General features: G+C 37.7%; 1 protein-coding gene across 1 annotated transcript in view; it reads right to left on the bottom strand.

Moving 5' to 3' along the window:
- ITPR2 (inositol 1,4,5-trisphosphate receptor type 2) overlaps window positions 1-16,171 on the bottom strand; it is a 434,318-nt gene that overhangs the window by 262,550 nt on the left and 155,597 nt on the right. The window contains exons 22-25 of the mRNA XM_054591314.1: window positions 8,601-8,794; window positions 4,865-4,994; window positions 2,526-2,583; window positions 740-905 (exon numbers count right to left, since the gene is read on the bottom strand). Coding sequence (XP_054447289.1) covers window positions 740-905; window positions 2,526-2,583; window positions 4,865-4,994; window positions 8,601-8,794 — 548 coding nt within the window. The remainder of the gene's footprint in view (window positions 1-739; window positions 906-2,525; window positions 2,584-4,864; window positions 4,995-8,600; window positions 8,795-16,171) is intronic.

The raw sequence follows: 16,171 nt of genomic DNA, 5'->3' as shown, positions 1-16,171 counted from the left end.
TTAATTTTTCTGAGACCCTCTCTACCTGTTTTAAAAGAAGTAGAAACATAAAAATAAGTGGAAGAAAATACTGATACAGTCTAAACTCCATGATATCCACATTAATTTATCAAAATTTATATGTATTATATACATACAATATCAATTTATAACTATATCAATTTATATAATTACTCCTATTTCATTTTTGAACATTCTTTTAAAGCTTCCTAATGAAGACCAGTGCGCTAATAAATAAAATGTTAGTGAAACACCTGTAAGTAGTTAGGTATTTATTATTCATTATTTATTAAGTCTAAAGATTAATGTCATTCAAAAATGACAAAGATTAGATCCATAACAATTCCTTTCTTTTGGATGCCAACATTTTTTCAATCATATAACATTTTATTTCAGTGCTACTGCTTGTCCTACCCAAATTTATCAGTAAACCGGAGGTCAAAATAGCAGTTATGGCAACAGAATTCCTAATACAGTATTATCCCCCAGTGCCTTCCTAAATCTTAGTGCCTGTCATTTACATTAAAGATATTAACTGAAAATCACTGTGGGGAACTCTTTTTAAAATAGATCATGTCTTGGTTTATGACAAGGCCATATCCATCTTTAAAAACCAAAGAGTGTCCCCAGGAACAGCTGCACAGTCTCATTAACTCTGCAGCCATGAAGTCAGGTTGGATGTTATCAACAGTACTTTCAAAGCGTCTGCTCTGGAACCCCGGAGGGCCCTCCATCTTACCTGCTTAAATGCCTGTAGAACCTCCGCTCTCTGGCTGAAGTGCTTGAACAGAAGCTGCAAAGCTCCTGAGAGCAAAGGCGGGTAGTCATGCATGATCAGGTGAATGAGGACCCGTAAAAACGTCCTGCCTCCTTCATCATCAAGTTGAACTGGATTTTTTTCCTTTCTATAAAACCAAAGATAATTTTTAAATAACCTATATTTATATAAAACCTACCCATAAGTTGTTGAAATTGTGTATACATTCTGAGTTATATCACTTTTTTTCCCCAAGCTGGTAAGCAAAGAGGAAGACTTTTTACTCTTTTCTTCTTCTCTCATGTAACTGATAAGGAAACAAAGCACAAAGAAAAGCTTGTTTGGCCACGAAAGCAGAGGTGACCAACTGTCTCAGTGTGTCTGAGGTGGAGGGGGTTTCCAGGATGTGGGACTTTTCAGCGCTGGCACTATTTGCTAGGCACACAGGAATGGGTTGGTCAGCTGGGCACAGAAAAAAAGGGACAGAAGTCTGAATCAACCCAAAAGTGTTTGTTGAGAGGACATACTAGGTTGGGTGTACACCAAGGGTTGACTTCCCTTTGCTGAGGTGTCCAACCTGGGGCCTGTGAGCCACATGCGGCTCAGGGTGGCTGTGAATGCGGACCAACACAAAATTGTAAATTTACTTAAAACGTTATGAGTTTTTGTTGTTTGTTTGTTTTCCTTACTGTTTGCGTATTTAATGTGTGGCCCCAAACAACGCTTCTTCTTCCAGTGTGGCCCAGAGACGCCAAAAGGTTGGACACACCCCTGAGAGAGCAAATGCGCATACACACTCCGCTGCCACCAGAGCAGCTGTGTGTTTAACGCATTTGGACTTGGAGCAAGATTCCGCTGGATGAAAAGTCCACTCGTTTTAAGGTGAATGTCAGGCACTGGTTTATTCTCCCTCCTCAGGACTAATGAAACACTTGAATAGGAAAATGCATGATGACAACAAAAACTAGCAAAACAATATAAAAACAAAGCTAAACCAAACATTGACTACAGATAAAAATCCTTTTGATTCCCTTGATCTTTCATTCTTGTTTGTCTTCCTAACCAAAGAAAATGCAACAAAAGGCTTAGTATATAAATTTGTTTAAGTTCTCATGGCAAATCAGTAATAAAAATGCATGCTAGAAATTCAATAATTTGTAACTTAGACATTTTATTTTTTTTATGTTTCTTTCTGACTGCTATTAATTTCATTTCTGAAAAAGAAGGAAACAAGTTAAAAAAAAAAACAATAAATGGCAGGGCTCCTGATCACAAAGGAGGGCGGTCATGCCACAGGCATTTCCTTTTCTCTAATCATGGATATTTACAATTGGCAGAGAGTATCTTTATTTCTCGTATATAAAGTTAAAGATGACTTTGAAAGAAATGACTTTCTTGCCTCAAATTTCTCAGATTTAGGGAAGCAATGTTTTTGGAAGATGCAGCAATATCTGTACCAGGGGAGCTAAAGGTCATTGGTATGCTGTCATTATTTGATGAAAGAAAAGAATTCAGGGAAAAGTTCAATACACTGATCTCAGTTCTCTTGTCCTTTTTTTTTTTCTACCTGACCTAAAGACAAAGTTATGCTTTCTCTTCTACTGTAAATTACCAGCTTCATTTCTGGCAAAATGTATGACCTAAAATTAAATAGACATAGGAGGTGAACAATAGCAAATTAAATAGACATAGGAGGTAAACAGGTATTATCAATAAAATACTAAGTAAAATTTTATTCACAAGATAAAGAAACAAAATGTGACTTTACCTTCCAGCAAACATGGTTTCTGCCTGAGCTGCAATTTCATCTATATCAGGAACAATAGCTGGAAAGATAAATGGTACAATCTATTCTTTATCTTGTTGTAATTAAGTCACTCTATGTATATTTATATACCTAAAAGTATTTTGTCTTAATTTCCGTATGCCACAAAAAAGTCAATTAGGAGTTGTAAAAGACCCAGTAGACCTGGCCGGTGTGGCTCAGTTGGTTGGAGCGTCAACCTGTACGCAGTAAGGTCACCAGTTTGATCCCCAGTAAGGGCACAGGCCTGGGTTGCAGGTCAGGTCCCCAGTCAGGGCGCATGTGAGAGACAACTGATCAATGTTTTTCTCTCTCTCATCGATGTTTCTCTCCCTCCCTCTCCCCTTCCCTTCCCCTCTCTCTAAAATTAATAAATATGTCTTTGGGCGAGGATTAAAAAAAAAGTCACAATATAGTTCCACCTTAGATATCAATGTTTTATATTGAATTTTACATTTTTAAATATATATTGCTACAGTCAAAGGTATATTTAAGTGTGGTGACTGCAGGGGAAGCGGGGGTATATGGGGATAAATGGTAATGGTAAAAATAAATAAAAAATAAAAATTTTTAAAAGATATATTTAAAAGACCAGAAAGAACCTTTTACAAAGATACTTCACCTATATGTGTGTATATATGTGCATCAACTACACACACATATATTCATACATATAATTTAAATGGGTGATGACATGAAAGGACCATGTTTTTTAAAGAATCAAAATATACCTATAATGAACGCTGTGACTATACGGTAATTCAAAACCACATGGTCCACCACCTGAGCTTACTTCTCAAATTCCATACCTTCTTCTCCTGGGACACAGTGCCTCCCACCACTAACATTTCAAAGGTATCATGATTAAAGTAATCTATTTAAGTGATAAGTACACAATTGATTTCTCATTTCCAAGGCACAAAAAGAAAACAGAGCAAGATATAAAAAGGGAAAAAGAATCCTCCCCAGAAAGCTCTCTGTTACAAATACAACAAACGTCAGACATCAGGTAAATCAGAGAAGTGTTTTTTTTGGGGGGTGCCCCCGACTTCCCCCCCACACACACACTTTACTGACAGAGCTCCTGTTTCCAGAATTCTGGCTCCTGAGAGCCAATAATTTTTATGCTACTGTCAATGCAACCGCCAGCAAGACTTTCTGGTTCTGCCATATCATTCCTGGAAACAGCCCTTTGGGGTTCTGCATTTCTGGGAAGCATAAAAGCAACGCTGTTGCAAATGTGCCAGAATCGCTCCTCCCTTAGGCAAGCTTAACCATGAGCAAAGCCATGCGGCCTTTCGTTTGGTGCTGAGTCAGAGAGGGGAACAGTTGGTCTAGCCTCCATTTTAAGTAAGCACTTAAAATCACTGAATCATTCCTGTCAAATTGACTGACATACAAAGAGGAGGGTTCCTGACGTTGTCACAGTGGCTGTGGTTAGAAAAGAGTTTCATATCTGTATACAAATCCTATTCCCAGGGAAAGAATTCTGTTAACTGGCTAAGTCTTTAATTTGACATAGTTCACAAACTGCCATGGCTGACCCGATCGGTCCAGAATAATGGTTATTTAATATTTCTTAAGTTTCATAAGGTACTTTCTATAGGCATAATATTTTTACAATTATTTTTATGCTCTTTCATCATTATGGTCCTACACTTGGAGATAAATAAGGTGGCTTTATTCTTATATGATTTAAATATGAAAGATTGAAACACAGGGATAGATTATAACTGTGCAAAGCTAAAAACAACAAACATACACACAGGAAAACCAACACCCACATTCACGCATTCATACCATGGGGAAATGCCATGTCTTTATTTCAAGAGTTGAGCAATGGCTTCCTATAAAATACCTTTCCTCTCCATGACTGTATTTCACATTGTTCTTTGATCCAGAAAAAAAAAAAAAAATTCCCTTGGAATTTCACCAAAATAGAATAATGCTTAGAAGATTTCAACTCTGGAGTTGGAGAGAATTCAGAATCCGTGCTCTACATTTTATGACCTTTAACAAGTAACTTTAACCCCTCTGACCTTGGTTTTCTAATATGTAAAATGGCACAATAGGCAGTACCTCCACCTTGCAGAGGTCTGAAGATTACAAAGGAAACTGCATTCAAGCACCAAGCAACAGCAAATATTCTCCCTGCCATTCTAGGCAAGTTGTCTAACACTCTGTCTCAGTCCCTTCATGTCATTGATGGAGATTATTCCCACTGTGTTCTAACGTAGGAAAGGTACTTTCAAGTTCTCAGGGAAACAAAATACCAAGAGTAAATACTGTCACAAAGGAGATACCTGATGGTATTAATGTATCTGGAGAGCCATTGGCAGACGTTTCCGCATTCTCATTGTTCTCTCCGAATTCCTTCTTATATATTGACAGCATATAGGAGATCCTATAATCTAGTCTGACACTCAGGATAAACTACAAGAAACATTAAAAACAACATAATTTTCTTTTGTTAGCACAGTGTTTAAAATACCATTCAATACACAACACCATGAACATAACTATCAAGATATCACGTGAACTAGTTAGAAATTTATTGGTAAACACTTAATGCTCTGGTTGCATACAGTTCATCAGTCATAAGGCCAAGAAAAACAATGTGTTTCCTAAAGCATTTTTTTGAAAGAAGAAAACCTGACTTCTCATGATTACTTTCTGAATATTCCATGTAGAGGTACCCTACGGGTCAAGATAAAGAGACAGTGATACCAGCTGACATCACAGCATCCTAATATACCATGGATATGCCTCACTGATGTTTGCTTTTCCTTGGCTTTGTGTTGTTCTTGTGCTCCTTAAGTGGCACAATGATAGGAACAAAGTGCCTATAAGGTTCCTGCCTGTGCTCGGCGCTATGAAGAATACAAACACCTAATGTCCACCACCCTCAAGAAGCTGATGATCGAGTTGGGAAAACAAAATATATATGGTTGACATAATTAGCTAAATCATGTGGTATGGAATATACTGGAGATCATAGAAGGAAAAATACGCTTTACAGATTTCCGAGTCAAGAAGGGAAACAATGAAGAATTGGTCTTACACAGCGTTACCTTCTACCCAGTGAGCCAGACCAAGGCCCTGAAGTAAACTTTGTCCCAGCAAAATTACCATCTACACGCTCACGAGTTTCATTGGGACAGTAAACAATGGTCATGCAATTTTAGAAAACTTGGTATTTGGTGGGACCAGCTAACTTTATTTCACACTACGTCACACTTGCATCACACTACCCCCCCGCCCCCGCTTCTCCTGCCCCTTTCTCTCATTCCCTCTCCCTTTCACTTCTCTGTTCCAGCAGCACAGGCATAGGATGGGATGCCTGCATTTTCTCTCCCACCTTCTCACAGGTGTTTGCAGTGTCCACTTTACACCCTGAACAGTCTTCTTCTTCTTCACCAAAAACCAGCTTCTGAGACACCCTCCAAGGTCCAGTCTGAACCCTTTGTTTTATTACTGAAGTTTTTTTTGGCTCCAAGCCCAAATGAATTTTCCTCCTTTCTGCTCACTCAACACACTATTTACACCTATAGATCCAAAGTTGAATCTCTCTCTCTCTCTCTCTCTCTCTCTCTCTCTCTCTCTCTCATGCTCCTTATGGGCAGCAAACATGCTCCATGTCAGCGATGTTCAGTTAAGTTCAACAAACATTTTTTAAGCTAGGTACTGAGGAAAGCGCCAAGGGTAAAACAGGGTTCCACAGATTTAAGACCTGCCTTTGAAGAGCATATAGTCTAGAGCAAAAAACAAACATGAAAGAGACACTTCCATTAGCATGGAGTGAGCAGTGCAACACGCATTGTCTGAACTGATTCTGGCTAATAGGGGCTTTTCAAAGCAGGGGACAGGTCATGGGAAAAGAGGCTGAGACAGGGCCAGTGGATTTGGCAGCTTTGAGCAGAATGGTGGGAGCTGAAGTTAGATTGCAAGTGCTTAAAAAAAATGTGTGTTTTTTAAACTATGTAAAGAACAAATTAATAAAATACAAATTAATGAAACACATTAACTTTTAGTTGAAGTTACTAAACTTCATAGAATTGTATTTTATAAATATAACCAAAATAAAAATGTTTTCCCTCTTATATACAGGGTGGGGCAACAGTAGGTTTACAGTTGTTTGTATAGAAAATCATAATTAATACATAATAATACAAGAATCAACTGTTTTGTGTACTCGTAACTGTAAACCTACTTTTGTCCCACCCTGTATTTAATTATGAAAAATCAATGGAAGATGGAAAGAAAGAGGGAAAGAGATGAATGAAAACAAAAACAGGCCCTGGCCAGGTAGCTCAGTTGGTTAGAGTGTCATCCCAATATGCCAAGGTTGCGGATTCAATCTCTGGTCAGGGCACATCAGCAATCAACAAATGAATGCATAAATAAATGGAATAACGAATAGATGTTTCTCTCACTCCCCCCCTTCCTCTCTCTAAAATCACTAAAATAAAAAAATTTTTGAAAAGAGGCAGAGAAAGAATGCTCAGAGATGGCCAGGCATAGATAGAGAGAATGACAGAGAAACAAGCTAAAAAAGGAGAGCTATGCAAAGAGAAAGGGAAAAGAAAGGAAAACACGGGGCAAGGAGGAAGAGCCAGCAGAAAGTAGGGGACTTGTATCAGGAATGAGGCCACATAGAAATTCTTCAAGAGATGTTCTAAAAACAAAACACATTCAAGAACGGCAGCGAGGAACACAGACACAGACACACAGAAAACCAGTGAGAACAGAGGTTCCCCAAGAAATACAGAAAGAGCCCAAAAGAGGCAGCAAATATGAGTCAGCCCTAAACTGCCCTGATTGTCCATCCCATCATTTTTTAGCTGTTAAAAGATTTTTTTTAATGCTGTTTCTTTTTTCTGTAACTATGGGCTAAAATGAGGTCACATACTTTAAAGGCTGTCCCAGGAGAAGGATGATGTTAAGCTGTGGGCTCATTAGGTCCACAGGTCAGATGATCACTACCTTTCTCAGTTTCAGAAGAGGAAGACTAAGTGGTTTTTCAGGGTCATGAACAGTGTTGAAGGTCTGCCAATGTTTCTCAGGATTCAGCCCTCGGATTTCCTGGAGGAACTGTAAAACCTCTTACGATTATGAATCTAATTACTTTAAATAAGAATGTGCAGGCCCTTCCTGGACTACTAACCCACTTCTGGTAGCTCAGTCTACTTTAAATTATGACGAAAGACAATAAACTGTACCCAGAATCTTAATACATCCTTGGAAACTCCAGGTTCCACTCTCCAAATCTGAAATAAATGCTAAATATATAATTTAAGTATAATAAACTTACTTTTCGAGTTTAAAAAAAAAGTGTTAAGAATTCATAGATACCATAATGGGAAATTTATTCACTAAAGCAGTGGGCATGAAATAGCAATTTACCTCCTTTAAATTCATAAGATTAGATTAACTTACATATATAAATTATATCTGATGTATTATACTATACATAAGTTTTACATATTATATTTGCTATTCCTGGCCTTTTGGCAACAAAAATACAAACAGGTAGTCACTTACATAAAATACTAAAATCAATTAAAACCAATTATTAACATTTTTGTTAATAATAAATAAAATTTTAGGTGAGTTTCTTGCTACAATGATAAATCTAGATACATGGACTCATGTGTCCACTTCAATTAAAACTAGAAAAAGGGTTAGAATTCGATCATTAACTTTACCAGGCCTGAAATCCTTCTTAAATGAAGCTAAAAGTAAATTAGGATTAATACTAAACAAGACTATACATAGGAAAGAGGTTTTGTCCCCTACAAAGCATTTTATCATGTTAGATATTGTCATTAATATATTTAATGGAAATGAAAAAAATGTAATTAATATATTAAATAGCAGCCTGGTGAGATTTCTTACCAGGCTGGTCATTATCTTATAAGAAATAAAATTAGATCGAGAGCATTTCAGAATATTTACACAGTGATTTGAAGCAAAAAAAATAAGAAATTAAAGCAATAAGCATATTTAGGTATTTGTGGCTGTTTTCCTTACACCACATACCTGTAAAATCTCAATAATCTTCAACTTGGTGTCCATCACAGTCACGTCCTCGTGCTCAGCAGGGCTCCCTTGCTTGCTGGGGTGGATGCTTGGCTGCACGTCAGGCACATTCATGGGGAAGATGGAACCTCTGCTGAGCACCATCTGGGTCATCATCTCGCCTACCCCATGGATGGTTCTCATGACATTGTTTCCTGGCACAAGAAAAGTCCCTAAGTCAACATACACAGCACCTGGAGAAACAGCGGCAGGCTCCAGGTGGCCACAGCCAGACTGAAACCATGACAGGAGCAGCGTTAAGGAGGCGAGAGAGTAGCATCAGCATGGCGCTGGCCCCTTCCTTGCCAGTGAGGTGAAGGCATTGCAGGCACATTTCAAAATGAGAAGATTTTAAAAATGCAAGTTTACTTTTCTCCGAAAATGCTTTCAAATCATGCACCAAGAATGGCTTGTGGTAACTCTAAGGACATCCAAATCAGGTCCTTCAGGAACACATTAGGTCCTACCAACTGTCACACGAAGGGGATCTAACATTTACAATAATGTGAAAGAAAGGTTGTTAATCTCCACAAGAAAGTGAGTTGTATATGTGGGAACATAAAGATTACATGAAAACATTTCAATGGTGATGAGCATCCTAATCCCACCATCAAACTAAGGGCTTCTTAGCTTTGTTTTCATACTGCTTGTAAAAGAGCTTATGGGAGGATGTTCCAACTTTATTCTAAAAAGTTTCAACTGATGAAGAAGCATGTATTAGTTGATATACTTCCCATTCATTCATCCTATTTGAACAGATAATTGCTACTCAAATTCCACAAAGACAATCATGTTTGAGGTAATTACAGGAAACAAATTAGTGTCAAACACGAACATTTCAGCGAGGGGACCACTCTTCTTCAGCATCTTCTTCTGATCTGGCTTCTCCCTCGTTTGTCCTGCAATAACACTGCACAGGCACTGATTCCTTACCCCCCAGCCCCGTGGCTACGGGAAGGGCCCTGCTGACCCTGCTCCAATTTACATTCTCCAGGCTGACTGTCGTTTCTCAAGCAGCAAGGACTCAAAAGAACAATTGTGTACTTTCCTTTCCCAACAGTGGTCTTTGCTTCGTGGGTGTTCATGGAGCTTTGCCTCAAGCAAAGGTCTAAGAATCTGGCCAAAAATGTTCTCTTCCCTAAGCGTCTCAGAGTGCAAACCAAGAGAAAGGGAATAAGATGGGACAAGATAAAACTCTCAGCTCTAAGTCAAGAACATAAACTGTGGGAATACCTACAGGATCGAAAGACAAACAAATGAAGAAAAGGAAAATATTCAAAAGATGACTCAAAAGAATCTTGATGGTCTCACGCAGACAGACAACAATTACCGCTGAGCCACGGGTAACCACTAGTATTTGCATTGTGAAAGATGGAATGCCTTTCCAAGTTCATTACCTTATCCATATCTGAAATTAGTGTATATAAAAGAGGGTGGTGCTCAAATAGCATATTTTCGAGAAGGCAAAGAAGTTAACATTTTTTTTTCTAGAATGGCATCTTCCAGGAAGAAATTAACTTAGGTTTTCATCCTGAGAGTCTAGGACCGTTTATCACACACTGCCGCTTGCATAAGCCAACAAAAGGGGACGGCGGGATGCGGACAAGGAAAAAAACATGGAAGGCAATTTCCAAGTTTGGATAGGGTTGAGACAAAGAATTTCAGACAGCCCTAGTTTATCAGAATAGCCTCAAGGCAGAATGCTGCCTTGCCCATGGTTCTCTAACAACCACGGAAGTTGAGGATTTCCAAATACCCCTGCTGTTTGCTACATGGATTGCAGGGATGCACATCTGGTTGCTGGCACTGGTTTGGGGTCATCCACGTTCAATCAATACGTTTATCCAAAACTTGATTAGAGTACGTATATGCATTTGCCTCCAAGAGATACTTTCTCACCACTAACACAGAACAGGCTCCTGTGTTATTCTTACTCCTGATCCACAGACAAATCCTTGGCACCCGCAGTGTCTGCATCTTATTTAGATTTGCATGGAAAATAATCATTATACCCAAATGATTATTACACAGGAAGTCAGCCCAGACAATTCCTCCCCCAAATATAGATCCTGTCACCAAGAAATTAAAACTTAGAGGCCAGAACCATAATAATATGTAACACATGTTGTCAATGAAATGGGAGGGTTCATTCCAGTTGTACCACATCGTTAGACGCCTGTAGGACGTGGTCGCCACAAACTCTCCTAACATCTCCATGTATGGCCAACTCAGAGGTCTTAAATTAAAAGATGTTATAATTTTCGGAGTTGCTAGGTGGTGAGGAGAAGTGCTTAAGTTGTGAACTATTATAGTTTGAAAAACTAAGTCAAACACCACATAAATCCCAGGCGTGTAAGGCTCTGATATCCATTTTTCTGCAGAAAAATTGCTAATTCTAGACTAAGTCAGAGATGATCAGTCAGTGACATTGCCAAAGAAGAAACCTTACTATTTCTCTTCTCAACCATAATTAGTTAATGCTACTAAAAAGTTTTCAGTGAAAAGGATATTGTATTATAAATCCTCTGGACAAATTATACCTTAGATTCAGCTTTTCTATGTCTTTTGTATTAACACAGGAATTTGGATTTATCTATAAAGTGTATTGAAGTGGTTTGAAAAAATTGGAGTCATCATTGTTAAATAACAGCATGAAGAAATTTCTTAGAAACAAAAGCAGATGGACTATTTAGGTTCTTCCACTACATGATTATATAGATGTTTTTACTATTCCTAATTTCCCTAAGAGGAAAGCTCAAAACTAAGACAGGTATAGCAAAATGTGTACTAGGAATGGTGACTAGGAATGGACTGAAAATATATTGCTTTGTCTCTTTGATAATTCCAAATGAACCATGTTTACATTACCAATACCACAGACATAGGAAGCAACGAGGTATTTGCCTAATACTAAAGCTTTCCTAACCATAGTTTAAATTTTCTCTGTTCAATAGTTATTTTATTGCCAATGATCGCTATTGGGTTCAACAATCTTTAACAGTTATATGGATATATAGAAGGTATAAGACATTTAGCAGCCTCTTACTTGATTTAAATTTACCTTATGTCCATTGGTGTTTTAAATCATCATTATCCGTTATTTATTTCTATTAGAAATAGTTTTCTTCTATGAGCACATAAGAGTAAAAATGAAAAATTTGAATTTTCCAGCTGTTTAGATATCAGATAGCCAACCTTCTAAGCATTTATAAGAGCAAATAGGCATTTGATTAGAAGAATTCTGTGAATAATTGTTCATAGCAATTTACTTGTTCTGTGACTATTAAAGTCAGCTCAATGTTTTATAGTAATATAAACCAAAAAATGAATCATCTGAAAATCATTCTTATTTCCCTGAGACATATCTTTACAGTTGGATTTGAGTAAATGCATCTACTGTTCTAATAATTCATTTGAAACTGAATGCTGTGAAACCATAAAGATATAATTCAGGAAGTCTTTCTACTTTCCATCCCTGCTCAGCAGCTCCTCATGAACCTCTGCCTGCTGGAAACCGCGGCTGCTCTGGAACTAGACATTTTCCATTTCAAACAATCTTAGGAACAATGCTTCTTCCCAGTGATAAAGGGTCTGGGTTATAAAAGAACTTATCTGTATGCAAGGAAAACAAAAACATTCACACAAGATCAAAGCTTTAATTAAGCTAGTGATATAAGCAGAGTAATAAGTAACACAGAGTAAATGGAAGACCAAAATTGAACACCCCAAGACAATGGATGAGCAGCACTCCCAGTTCAGTTAGATCGCCAGGCTTTGGAGAGCAAGATGTCCAGTCCTCATCGGGTCTTACACCATGCGGGGGCCCCGGGGGAAACCCGCTATTCCTTGGCCTCGGGGTCTCCTATCCAGCTGGTTGTTTGGCTGGCTCCCTCAATCCTTTCCGATTTCTGGTACAGTATCACCTCCTCAGATCGGTGTCACCCTCTCTAAAGGACTGCCGTCACCCTGGCTCCATGCACCTGCTCATTTCAGCCATGGCATTAGCACCCTCACACATCATATTTGATTTTTTTCCATGTGATTACTGTACCCCCCCCTAAAAAAGAATAGAAGCTCCATGAAGACGGGCATTTGGCCTGGGGTAGTGCTCTTCCTCCAACACCTAGAATAGTGTCTGACACCCAACAGCCAGTCAGTAAATGACTGTTAGATTAATACACAAATAAAAGAAAAGGATTAGATTAACAAATGAATTATTAAAAATGAGAATGACTTATTTATAAGGCTCCCATAAAAAATTAAACACCAATACATTAAAGGTACTCCATGTTTCATCATGGTGAGCTTTTGCTTGCTTTCCTTTATACTTTCCTAAATTTCTCCAAAAAGCATATATAATTTCATGTTACTTTAAAACTTGTTAAAAAGGAAAAACTAATAAAATAGATAACAAGGAGATAAGGGAAATCATGGGTTCTGCCATTATCAAGAGCACATCACATCCCCTGTACTTGGCTCATCCACATGCACACCGCCCCCCGCCCCCACAGCAAGGCAGTGGTTGGGGCAACGCATTCCACTTTACATTGTCAGAAAGTCAAGTCAGAATCTGACAGAGTCTCAGATTCAAGTCAGCTGATGTCAGTGTACATCTTTACCCCACACCATATTGCTTCACTGAAAGACAATCACCTTACAAGTTTCCAAATATCTTATACTAGAACTCAGGAAACCTACCAAACACAGAAAAAAATATTCTAATCAACACTGTGTACTGAAAATGTGGAATTACTATTAATCAAATAATAAATTTACTCACATTATTCCCGAGTGATCTTATCCAACCAGTTATTATTATATAATGGGCCACACACTACTTGGGGCATTCTGTTTACATTACAGAATTTGATTGTAAGGGCAGCCCTTGTTCAGAAAGTATTTATTAAGAAGCTAATGTTCATCTGGCTCTATAGTAGGAACATAGTGGGTAGAAGGACACAAGAGAAGCAGAAAAATTATAATATAGCTAGGAAAACATAAAACATGTCCAAAAAAGAAATTAAGAACAAATACAAAGCAGATGAGACAGTAACAGTATAGCATGGGTAGTACGCAAAATTGTGTAGGAAATTGTTTTTAATTGAGAAAATTATTGTAGGATAAGGAAAGGGAACAGCAGTTTCCCTGGAGAAATGTGATTTCGACCTAGGATTTGAATGGAGTCAAAGATTTAGATTAGAGTAGTGTGATCTTTCTCAAATTACTTCATCATCCAATGTTCAGAATCTTAATCCTAATAAATTATGTTCCAATTTCTTGTGAGAATAAAATTATATAATTCATGCAAAAAAAAGTCACGAAGAATAAAAACTATCATATAATTATAAGGCATTAGTTCAAAATTAAAAATAGAGAACATGTGCAGGCTTTCACTATACCCCTGAAAAACAACTCTACTCAATTTCAAGAAGTTCTATTACTGTGGTCACCACCTCACTAATGAATGAATAGATGTGGTTCCAAAACATAACCATAGCTCACAGCCTCCTACACTGTGGCAAGACTGTCACACAACGGTGCCTCTAAAAGGAAAAATCCTTCAGAGGAGTCATTGATAAACTACTCAATGGACAAAGTAGATAATTTGACACCGAATTTTCTTCATTCTAAATAAACATTCACTGAATACATTAGGTTATGAAACCCATTTACAGATTCCAACTTTCCAAGAGCTTAGAAATAGAACAAGGCAAAACCTTTTGAAAACATGTTACTAAAATACAGAAATGTTATTATCCATCTTTTTCTGACTATCAAGTAGACTGCTTAGGAGAAAATTATTTCCCATCCCACACCCTAAAGAAGTGTTATTCAAAGGATGAATTGAAAAAGCAATTCATACAAAACAGGAGTTGAGTTCCACATCTTATTTTGGATTTCATCACTGTCAAATACTGACAAAGTCATTTCAATATTCCAAACCTCGAGATTTTAACTTGCAAAACTGATCTTTAATTCTTAACAGTTGGTAATCGAAGTGAATTTACATACTAAAAAAATTTATAATTAAGATGTAATTTAAATATAGTGAAATGCACAGATCTTTAATAAAAGGTTTCAGCGGTTTTAACAAGGAAGGCACTCGCCCATATGAATCACATGTCGTCCAGATATCAAACTTTTGTCATTGCCCAAGAAATCGCCCTTGTGCCCTTTCCCAGTTAACCCCCTTGACAATCCTCCTTGCCATCACTAACAAAAGCTCTTAGAGGTACAGATATTGAATAAAGTAAATACTTTGAAAAATGTACAATTTCACAAACATGGTTTGAGTTCACTGCTAATAGCCAATGAGTATTAATAAATCAATCATCATTAAAGTACTGAGAGCCTCTGCTTCCTTTCTGTTCTGTTGTTACCTCAACCCAATAAATATTTTTGTCAGAGATGGGAGAAGCAGCATGTTTCTCAAATGCATAGATAACATGAAACAAGGAAGGATAATACAGTGAATGACTCCCCCAAGTCCCAAACTACATCAACAGGATGAAAACTAATAGGTTAAATACAACAAGGTAAAATCAAAATATAAAATGCCCTGCACTTAGGTTTAAATAAAATCAAATGAGTAAGTGATGGGGAAAAGGTGACGTAACAGAGCACAAATTAGAACTTCAGTTGTGTTCAAATTCAGTAGGGATCAATACTATGTCATCGTTACCAGAAATACTCATTTTAACCCATGCTGCATCAAAAAAGTAAGGTATTCAGAACAAATGAGAAAATAACTGTCATTGCCTCTATGCTGATCAAACCAGTGATCAATGATCTGTGTGTGCCTCATGAGACGAACTGTTCCAGGAACGGCCGATGACTAACAGAGAGAATGAAACACTCAGATGACATGCTGACCATTTTCACACGTAGAAAGAACTGACGTGGGAAGTGATGTTAGATGTCAATGTGGCTCTAGGGAACAAAAGTAGGGGTGCTTGCTGGAAGTTAGAGGGAGGTATATTTCTAATAACCTGACAAAAGAAACCTAATCATTGGAGATGTTCGGAATAAGAGAGACTTGTCTTTTGCAGCAATAAAACTTGGTTATTCAGGTGTTAGAGGAGATTCTTCTAGATGACCATTTGTAATGGGTGTTATATGAAGACCTGAAATTCATAGATGATGTAGATCATTTCTACAACCCCTTTAGGTGCTAATGTTCTATAACGTATGTTTGGTTTCATAGCGTGCCTTCTTGTAGGTCCTGGGTGGACTCTCTTGACCAGAAATTGAGAGGACCAGGGAACTGTCCCACTGTATTAACTAACACTTGGAGGCATCAGTGTATAAGGCTCAAACATATTTACAATTTGAGAAAGCATTTGGAATAGAGAGGAGGTGAGGACAATATGGTCCTCTTTAGTCAGTCTCATTTTTTGTGAGGTCCTCCACAGGTATTGATTTTGTCCTAGTAACTCAATTTGGTAGCATTAGTAGCTCTTCCTGGGTGCCAGCAGTCATACATATCACTCCCAGGTAACTCCAGGTTTCAGGGTCACTTTACAGTTTAAAGC

This window comes from Pteronotus mesoamericanus, unplaced genomic scaffold, assembly GCF_021234165.1.
Source record: "Pteronotus mesoamericanus isolate MK-2021 breed Mesoamerican mustached bat unplaced genomic scaffold, CSHL_Meso_final scaffold_21, whole genome shotgun sequence".
Taxonomy (NCBI): Eukaryota; Metazoa; Chordata; class Mammalia; order Chiroptera; family Mormoopidae; genus Pteronotus; species Pteronotus mesoamericanus.
The sequence above is the reverse complement of the archived record's forward strand: the minus strand, read 5'-3'. Positions and strand labels throughout refer to the sequence as shown.